At 36.0% G+C, this 9990-nt stretch overlaps 1 protein-coding gene across 1 annotated transcript in view; it reads right to left on the bottom strand.

Moving 5' to 3' along the window:
• Window positions 1-5582: 5582 nt before the first annotated feature.
• sdf2l1 (stromal cell-derived factor 2-like 1) overlaps window positions 5583-9990 on the bottom strand; it is an 86782-nt gene continuing 82374 nt past the window's right edge. The window contains exons 2-3 of the mRNA XM_032511261.1: window positions 7525-7721; window positions 5583-7348 (exon numbers count right to left, since the gene is read on the bottom strand). Coding sequence (XP_032367152.1) covers window positions 7070-7348; window positions 7525-7721 — 476 coding nt within the window. The 3' untranslated portion in view covers window positions 5583-7069. The remainder of the gene's footprint in view (window positions 7349-7524; window positions 7722-9990) is intronic.

Below are 9990 nucleotides of genomic sequence, written 5' to 3'. Positions count from 1 at the left end.
CAAACAAAATGGGACTCTGATTGATCTCAGTTTACAGTAAAGATACACCAAACAATTAAGACAACGGGAGACTCATGATTTTATTCAATATTGAAAATTTATGGAAGCAAATAAGTGACATAAGTCTTTGAACTTTAACAGCCACTCAATACTTAATATTGAAATATTTTACTTTAAAACCATGTATCTGAATTTATTTTTTCTGAATTCTCCTCTTTAAAATTGAAATATGGAAATTCTTGATTTCCATTTGGTCACAAATTCAGATACCCCAAAAAAACTTTTGGAATATAAAATAAAATAAAATTGAATATTCATATGTAACGTCCAGGCTACCCATGATGGGAGAATTGAGCCTGCATGCAATCGATGTGACTTCTGGACTATCAGAGCACGGCCTGTCAGTCACGTGATCCAAGAAACCGGCACGGAAATTGAACCTGTAAAGATGACTGCCAGGTAAAAAGAGGGCACTCCGGTAAGTTTGCTGTTTATCTACAAATAAACTGTGCCTGCAACAGTGGAATCGCTTGAAAAATCATTAGGTGCAAGGTCGGATATCTTGATGGGAAATATTAAAGCACACATCCAAAGAAGTGCTGGGTAGCATACAGAACCGTAACAATGTTTTGGTGCCAACAAAAATATGTCCAAATGTCTTGTTATTTGATAGTTCTTGAATAATGTCCACATTTTGCCAGTTCTATTCAGTTTCTTATATATTCTTGTTTGGCTGCTTGTGTTTATACAACATTTAACATTTAAGGGAAATTAAGGAATTGTTTGGACAATTGAATCTCTCCTTGTAATTAAATTGTAGTCTACTAACGTCCCACATGACATGATACATGAAAGATTTACTTGGCTTCAGGATAAATATATGGCCTAGGAATAGCCAGAAGCAATAGGCCTACATATTGATTTTTGAGCTTGTTATTTAAAAAAAGTTTGTAAAGTTGATCTACTGGTTTTTCGTCAGGTTTCCTAACATCTCACAGTTCCTGTAAAACACGCATGTCTATATCCTCACCACGACTCAGTCAAACCCCTTTAGCTGTTTGAGTTTTAATATCTACTGAATTCACACACGCCCCTTTGTGTGTGGCAGCTGTTGGGGATTGAGTAGATTTAGGATGCCGAAGAAAATAATGCTGCTAATGAAACCCGGAATATGATGATTATGGTAATACACCACATCCCTGGCTGTCCTTTATGGCAATCTGTCGCGACCTGGTGGACGAGAAAGTAAGAAGATAGCAGCAGAGAAACGTTATTATCTTGCCTGCTTACCATGTTTTAGTAATCACCCTAAATTAATCATCATGGTTTAATGCAGTTCAATATTGTCTAGGTTTTTGGAACTAAACCTTAATGGGCAGAAAAGCATGGTTCTGACACAAAAAAGTCAGGATGTCAATTCCAGAGAATGGGTGGATTTAAAGGCAACTTTAAGAGGGTGTGATCTAACTTTTGAAGCTTTTGGAACAATTTATAATGTAGGCGTAAACATATCTTGAATACAATGTTAAAGCTAGTAGCTATTCACACTGTAGTAAAAAAGCAAAAAACAAAAAAATCATATTTTTCTGGAATAAATGCTGCTACACATCTATGTGATGGTTAGTATTAAGGAGTTACAAAGGTTTTGTTGACACATTTATGCTGTGCACCCCAACAGAGTAAATATGTTTGTATATGTTAATAATCTATACATTTATTATTATTAATAGTAATAACAAGTAATAGTATAAGTTCCATATTCCATACTATATTGAAAGATTTTATATTCTATTCATACTATTCATGAACTATTTGGATTTAGGCCTATGATATCTCTACTTCAGTAGACTCTTATTAGTCACAATTCCAATAAGGCTTATGAGCACTGCATTACTAGACTCATTAGTTCTTCACAGATGGTCTAAGGAATTAATGTGCATTGCTTTGAAATGTAATTTCTGATTTAATTTGAGTTGTGTCATCTTATTTCTTGGGTTTCTACTAGTTTAGCCCAAATGTTGTATTAGTGCAAAAGGAATTTCCCCGCTGAAGATCAATAAAGTCTTTTATTTACCTTTTATTCAGTTATCTAAACTACATTAGCAACATTTTCTACCACCATCTACGTGTGGTTTACTGATGTCGGTTTGTACGTTTTTACCTTATTTCACCAGGAGAACCCACTGTTGCCCAGTGAGTCCTCCTGAGTACATAAAAACAAAGTATGTATGACTCAAGGAGTAACGACTCAATAACACATATGGGTTTGCCCCAAAACTGTGGGTCTTGGTGATTTGTCGCCACCTGCTGGACAAACAAAAGTTTAAATCTGTTGTATTTAAATGTGAAAAAAGTAACTGATTCTAAATCCAAAAGAAAAACAGGGACTTGTAAATCCAATACAGATGTTGCATATAGTTCCAGTTTAAAAGTTTTGTCCGTACAAAGTTCAAATAGCACTGTAATAGCTACTTTAGGTGTCATGAAAAAAATATATATTGAAAAGAATGTATATGAAAACGTAGGCTACAAAGTACATGCTATTTGCTGGTTTCATCCAAAGCTTTATAAGGAGGAATAAGGAAACTAACTCATGACTCATAGCAATAATTCAATTTAATTTGATTTGATTTGTATAGCGCTAAATTACAACAACAGACCGTACTCTGTGATGTTATTTACAAAAACCCAAAAGTTCCAACCAAGCGCAAGCACTAGGCGACAAAGGCAAGGAAAAAATTTCTTGCAAGAGGCAGAAACTTCAAGCAGAACCATGGCTCAGGGTGGGCGGTCATCTGCCTCGACCAGTTGGGGGTAAGAAAAAGAGACAGAGAGAGAGAGACACAGACAGACAGACAGAGAGAGACATGGAGAATTGTAGTAGAGGGTGTTGAGCAGGAACATGGAGGCAGCAGGTGACTCCAACCACAGATCCAGACTCCACAGCTCTAGAGCCAGAAACACCTGCAAAAGTACTCACTTCCCCTACTTAAAAAATACTCTGGTAAAAGTAGAAATACTGTTTTAACTTCGTAACTCAAGTAAAAGTAACAAAGAACAGGCTTGGAAATTTACTTAAAGTATATAAGTAAAAGTATAGCCTTGCAAATGACAAAGCTACCTGGACCACACACATGTTACTAGAGAGCACACTGAGAAACTTCAGTGGACTAGGAAAAAGTCTCTTTATGCCTTTGCCTACTTTTTAAATGGATGTCAGCCAATAGGCCTAAAACATCACATATGTTATTATTGTGACAGAGACTGGGACTCCAGGTTAACAAGATTCTGACTGAGTAGCAAGATATGAATTCAACTGTGATTCTGTGAGAATTCACAGATCAAGTTTCTCTTTTTTAATCTTGTCCTTAAAATTTAAATAAATCTACATGTATGTGTGTGTGCTCAAATTTGACTTTTGGAAAGGAAATAAGGGTAAAATATGAATTACAAAACAGACATTAATTAAGAAGTTCCCCATACTTTTAGAGTTATGCAGCACATTGGCCAGGAGTCATTCTTGATGCCGACTATCTCAAACATCTCTCTCTGATAAGGCCGAGAATAATTGGGAACATCTTGCTGCTTGTCTGCCAAATCTCTGGGATCTCTGTTTTCTTCATTTTCAATCATGTCGCCGTCCATACTATTATAACACTAACGTTAGCGCCACTAAGCCATAATGATTTGCCACAAATGAATGCAGAATGCCTCAGAATCTTTTGAGTCGTCTTAGTGGTTCGTCAAGTGCAACATACAGTATAGTCCCATCCAATTAGATTGAATATGGTATTGAACAACAAACAATCATAACAATAACTCCAGTGAAATTATTTGAAACTTGTTAGTGAGGACTAGATAAGGACTGTATTTAAAGCTGATTCTGGTTTCCAACTGCCCCCAGGTGTGTCTGTTAAAACACAGACAGAGACAACATCTCTCTGCGGATTCAACGTGCAATGTAGCTAACAGGGGAAGAACACAAACAACTAAATCACTAGCTAACTTACTTTAATTGTGCCAGAACTACAGACACATACAACAACAGGCTTAAATGAACTGACAACATAAGTTATACAACAATGTTCTCAAAGATGCACACACACAATCCCAACTGATTATCCTTTTTATTTTCCTTCACTTTCTTCTCCATGTGGTGCGCGCCCGCTCGTGGTGTGAGGCACGTGTCTGTGTTGTTGTCCGACATGACGACCTAATTTACAAAACTAAAGTAATGAGCCAATTTTTTTTTAAATGTAAGGAGTAGAAAGTACCCATATTTGTGTTAAAATGTAAGGAGTAAAAGTAAAACGTCACCACAAAAAATTGTAACGTAAAAATATCAGAAAAATCTACTACAGTAGCAAAGTTCGTTACTTCGCATCTCTGATGATACATCACACAATGGTCTACATCAAATGTGTCATTAGTAATTAAAAGTATGAAGTATTTAAAAGTATCATGCAATATAGTGCTGCTGTAAATCTTAAATGTGGAAATGTTTTTAAAGAACATTAGTAGCTTCACAAAGACTGATTGACAAATGTCTGCTTTTAAAAAATAAACTGTATTCTCCACTTTAAAAATGCTAATTAACTTTTAACATGAATCTGTTATATGTACAGAGATTGAAAAACAAAACAATGAAATTGTTGTGAAGGTAGAATATTTCACATTACCACAATCAACATGATTGTGTTTTTTTCTGTTAAGGTGATGAATCTGAGCTTTAAAACATGTGATGTGACAAGTCATTACAATTTTACTCTTCTTCATAGCTGCTCCTTGATTGGGAAAAATTTAAATTAGAAACTAATTACACTAAAATGGGGTTTACCATTTTTTAACAAACGTGTAAAGCAGCTGATGTTCAAACCAAGTCATTTCTTGTCAGGTTTATGTAATGTTTAATATTTTCTGCTTAAAAAAGTGACTTAAACAATTACTCAACTATCACAAATGTATCTGATTCATTTTTCTATTAATTTATCGACTTTAATTAATAAGAAAAAATATATTTTAGTTTTGCACATTCACTGGACCTAAAAGATTCTGTAGACTACACAGGTTAAATGAAATTGATTTAGAAGTGTACCAATTTACCACTGTGACCATAATTATATAGCCTTTTTCTTTACAGCAAACTTAATGTTAATGAATAACCCTTGAATATGCTAAGTCAAGGTGGTTTTGATAAAGCCCATGCCATAGTTGTTGCCAGACTATTATTTTTGTCTAAACTATGAGCTAATAGAACTAATAAACAACTAAAAGTCAAGTAATTTATGAGTACAGCCAACTGGCCGGCTGGTGTGTGGATTAAGTTGTACAAAGATCAAACAGAAAACTCCACAGGGCACCTTTAAGAGAGAATTCAGACCAGGTTTACATTGCTGTCCAGAGCTCCACTCTTAAGAGTGTGGCTGTGGAGTAACTTTCCAACTTGTTAGCAATTTTTGTTTTTGTCAGTTAGAGGACTTTAGCAATTGAAGACTTTATATTATGGGAGGAGGAAAGTTCTAAGTTGCTGTCATTTCTTATGCTGCTGATGGTGATCAAGGGCACAGTTCAGTACACAGGACTACTATGACTCATTAGCCTTTATTTTAGAATTTAACATGACAAAACCTGAGTTCAAATTACTTTTTGGGGACAAATAAAACCACCAGAGGGGCCTGGGGCACCTTGTTGATTTGAAATAACAGCTTTATGTTTTGCCTAGAGCCCACAGTCTATACTAGGGCCCCAGAACCCAACCAGTCATTTATTTTTTCTAGTGATTATGATTTAATTGGTTTATTGATTTATCACATAAAGGTCACTTTAATCATCACGTTGAGCACTTCTCAGCCCGTACACATTTTTGTTTTTTTTAATAATTTGTGGCTCAGGAAGAGCTCCCTCAATTCTGAGAAAATAATCCCTGTTGACATTACTATAATATTTATTATCAGTTTATCTCAGCTTGGATTTAGAGATTACAAAGAGCCTGCAAATACAAACTGTGGGCGTGAAGTTTGAAAGACGTGCCCATTCTCCAAACTGGGAGGGTTCTATGAATGTTACCAAGCTGCATTATAGGAAATGTAGATTTTAACTTTTAGTTCTTTGTCAAAGCAGCATTGGTTTTCTCTTATGGAAGTGAAATGCTTTCAAAACATTCCTTTTGCAAATAGTGAGATATTTGTATGCTGTTAGAAAGACAGTAACAAAGTAACAGACCACTTTCCAAAAACACAATATATGCAGTATGACTAAACCTTACATTTACACCAAACAGATATTAATGATCAACAACATAATATGTAAGTTGCACCACAATCATTAACAGAAACTGGTGAGGAACAGCCATACAAATAGGTGAGATTAATGAAGACAGTTTAATCTAAAAATTCTTACACCAGGGGAATCAGTTTAGCAACAAGACACAAGGTCTGTCAGGAAGGGTCTCTCACAGGCAGAAATTACAAGCCGGTGTTTCCAAATGTTCTTCCCAAGCTCTTCTGCAGAAGCTTCAAGGCAAAGGTTGACCACCTAAAATGCAGTGGTTTTCCAAGGAAACAGCAGATAAAAGATACATCAAGCTGACTTCCCTTCACAATTGAAAGATGTCACATTAACAGTTATTTCTGTCCAACCAACAATATTGAAACAAGCACAAGCAACGTTTGGTATTATGTTTGATAATTGACTTTTACAAGTGATCAATTTTTTTAATTGATTACTTTTCTATCAATTGACTACTCAAATATGGTATGATAAATGGTTAATGTTATGCCTTGATTTTTTTTTGATTTTTTTTACAAAAAGCATTTTGTCCCTTAAGAAATTCTCCATCGAGGACACTGATAAATAGACTATGTGGCTACACTACATAGAGTATCACTGATTTTATTCAAAAATAACATTATCGCCCTTTTCTTCGGTGCCTGAGTGCTTCACATGTAAAAAGATGAGTTATCAGTCAAATATTCTACATCATTCATACATGACATAATTTGGTCCAGGAGACTTGTAAAACCTCCACATGAACAGGATTAAACATGCTTTGCGCCTCTCAGTGATGATGTCAGAGCTCATCGTGGCGCAGCGGCACCTGGCTGGGCTGGAGGAAGACACCCTCCATGGAGCGCCACCAGTTGTGCTGGTTAGGAGTGGTCATGCCATGCACCTCTCGCTGGCTGCGGATGGGGTGGCCGTACTGCTCGCCTGTTATGCTCAGGAAGACATCAGTGCCAACGTGTTTGAAGCGCACAGCCTCATCACGCTCCCAGTGGATGCCGTCACACTGCACTGTCCACACGTCCAGGTCGTCACCCTCGCCATTCTCTCCAAAGGCGCTGACTTCCTGCAGTATTAAGAGAACAGACCTAAACAAACAATGAATGTATCCTACTAACAAAAATGTGTTTTTATCCAAGGCCTGACTTATCTTCCTTTGTGCCATAGAGCTCCATTGTCCAAAAACTATATATTAAAAAAATACACATGTACAACAAATAACAGTGAGTGTGACTGTCTGACCTGGTTATTAGACAGCGGTGAGCTGAAGTGGTGTGTGTGGAGGTTTCGACCAGTCTTCATGTGTGTGATGCGTATGGCCTGACCACACTTGATGGCTGCCCCGCGTTGACACGGACGGTTGGGCTTCCCACGAATCTGCCAATAACTGTTGGCATCATCTGCATTCTCCACTCCAGTTACAGACTGCTGTCCACTGCCTACAAACACACACACACACACACGCACGCACGCACGCACGCACGACAGATCCCACATTGAGCTTTGTTTAAAATGGCACTTTTTACTTTATTTAATTTTTTTTTACTTTATAAAAACTTTTAGTAGGTTTAGTTTTAGTTAAGCAATTAAACACCAATTAAGTCTTCTTTGTGTAAACAGTAGACCTTAAGTACCAACAATAAAGCACTCTTGGGTTTTTGTAGTGGTTAAACAGTGTAGTCTTCTGGCCGTGAGTATGTGTGCAGTAAGGCTATAGACCTTGACAGTGCCACCCACTTTTTAAATGGCTCTGGTTCCGGAAGTGTTTTTCACAGTTCACTATCTCTGTTGACTTTACAATAAAATGCTTATATAGAGTTTTCAAGCTATAATGCGTAGTTTCTGTTGCCCCCATGAAGAATTCTAAGTAATGACAATAACACTGTTGGTGCATCCACATGACCCGAGACTTCAGTGATCGAGCACCAACCCCTCTTCCTCCAGAGTTGCTACAGTAGTAGCAGCATTTAACCCGTCAAATAAATAAAATTTCAATTTTCAATTAAATTTTAATTATATAGCATTAAATCACAACAGCTATCTCATTGCTCTTTTCATGAAAGAGCAGGTCTAGACCGTACTCTGTGATGTTATTTACAGAAACCATACAATCAAGGAAGACAGAGGATGAAAAAAAAACATGATGAACTCCTCAGGTGGACCAACTATTCTTATTTTATTAACAAACCCGAGTTTTGCTCTTCTCAGAAAGAAGAATGAAAGAATAATTTTGAGCATTTCTTAAAATGTCTTAGATTATATTTATACAGTAGCTGATTTACATTTGTATTGATTGAAAGAAACTATCAAATGGTCTGTTTAGATTCTGAAAATAATATATTAAATACATTAACATATATGAATATGTGTCCATTCATAATCCATGTCCATTCCAGTCATAATCGACCTTGAAAAGCAATTTAAAAACCTGTGACGGCTTCTCTGGCACGTGCAAATGACACTATTACATCATATACACTAATCATTTCATATTTTAATAAGTGTATCTATAACTGATTGTCAAAGTAGGGAATTATTGTTAAAGAAAATTAATGCTTTTATATTTCACCTTATTTATAATTTGTTTATTGACTATTCAATGTAAGGTTTATCAAGATATGCCACTAATGGTGAATGTAAGCTATTATATTACCAGAAAAATAAAAGCACTCATATGTTAAGCTACTGCAGGGAGTTCTATGACATGTTTTTATTTTGTATTTTGTTATGGTAACCTTAAACCAAACAACTTTTTAAGCAATTTCACTGTCGCAGACACATTTCTATCATTGAAAAAAAATAATCATGAGAGTGTGCTGGAGTTGTGGCTTGTACCGTCGTCTCAAATCATTTGTGTAAGGTGGACATAAAACTCAGTCCGAGCTGTCAAGTCTTTTTCCCGTCTTGTTGTTCCGACTAAATCAAACATGTTTGACGTTACCGTAAATTGTCTTGGTAGTAAAACCTTTTAGTCTGTGACTAAAAACTCAGTGACATTATGACAGATTGTCTTTTGATGTGAGATGGTGTCAGACCTTAGTATTTTTTTACAGTCTAGTGTATGGTAGCCATTAGCTGCCATCCTGAATGTAAGGGATAATGTAGAGCGAGGCGGTTGTTTTAGCGTATGGAACCCCAACCGGACAGATCAGGGCAGAACATAAACATATATTGACACATTATTCTACTGTGACAACAACAATTCATTTTAACATAAAATTGGACCATCATGGTAGGGAAAACACAGAACTATGTAACTAGAAAGTTTTTTGAAAATTAGGGATTTGTGTAAATTCACTAATGAATGATCTAGGCAGACATAGTAGATTCCTGGTTTAGTTTCATGATAGTATGATTTTCCTAGAGCAGAACTCCTTAGCTAGATTATTTTCTAATGGATAATTTTATACAGTATTATCAAGTTCAAATGATAAAAATAATGCTGTCCACACTCTTAGGCACAGTATTTAGTTGCATCTAATTTCTACAATGCCAAGACTCATAGGTAGGCTACCACAGTATGCAGAATCAAGTAAGGGAAAAAGGTGACAATAATATTAACATATTTTCAATATTTCAATCATTATTTTTTTCATTTCATGCAGAACTCTGAACCTAACTTACCTGGGCAGCTGACTACTTCGGTAAAATTAGAAAGACATTCGCAGATTCAAACTTCCGGGATCAATAACTCTGATTCGACTTATC

This window comes from Etheostoma spectabile, unplaced genomic scaffold, assembly GCF_008692095.1.
Source record: "Etheostoma spectabile isolate EspeVRDwgs_2016 unplaced genomic scaffold, UIUC_Espe_1.0 scaffold342, whole genome shotgun sequence".
Taxonomy (NCBI): domain Eukaryota; kingdom Metazoa; phylum Chordata; class Actinopteri; order Perciformes; family Percidae; genus Etheostoma; species Etheostoma spectabile.
This window is presented reverse-complemented; position numbering and strand designations above follow the sequence as displayed.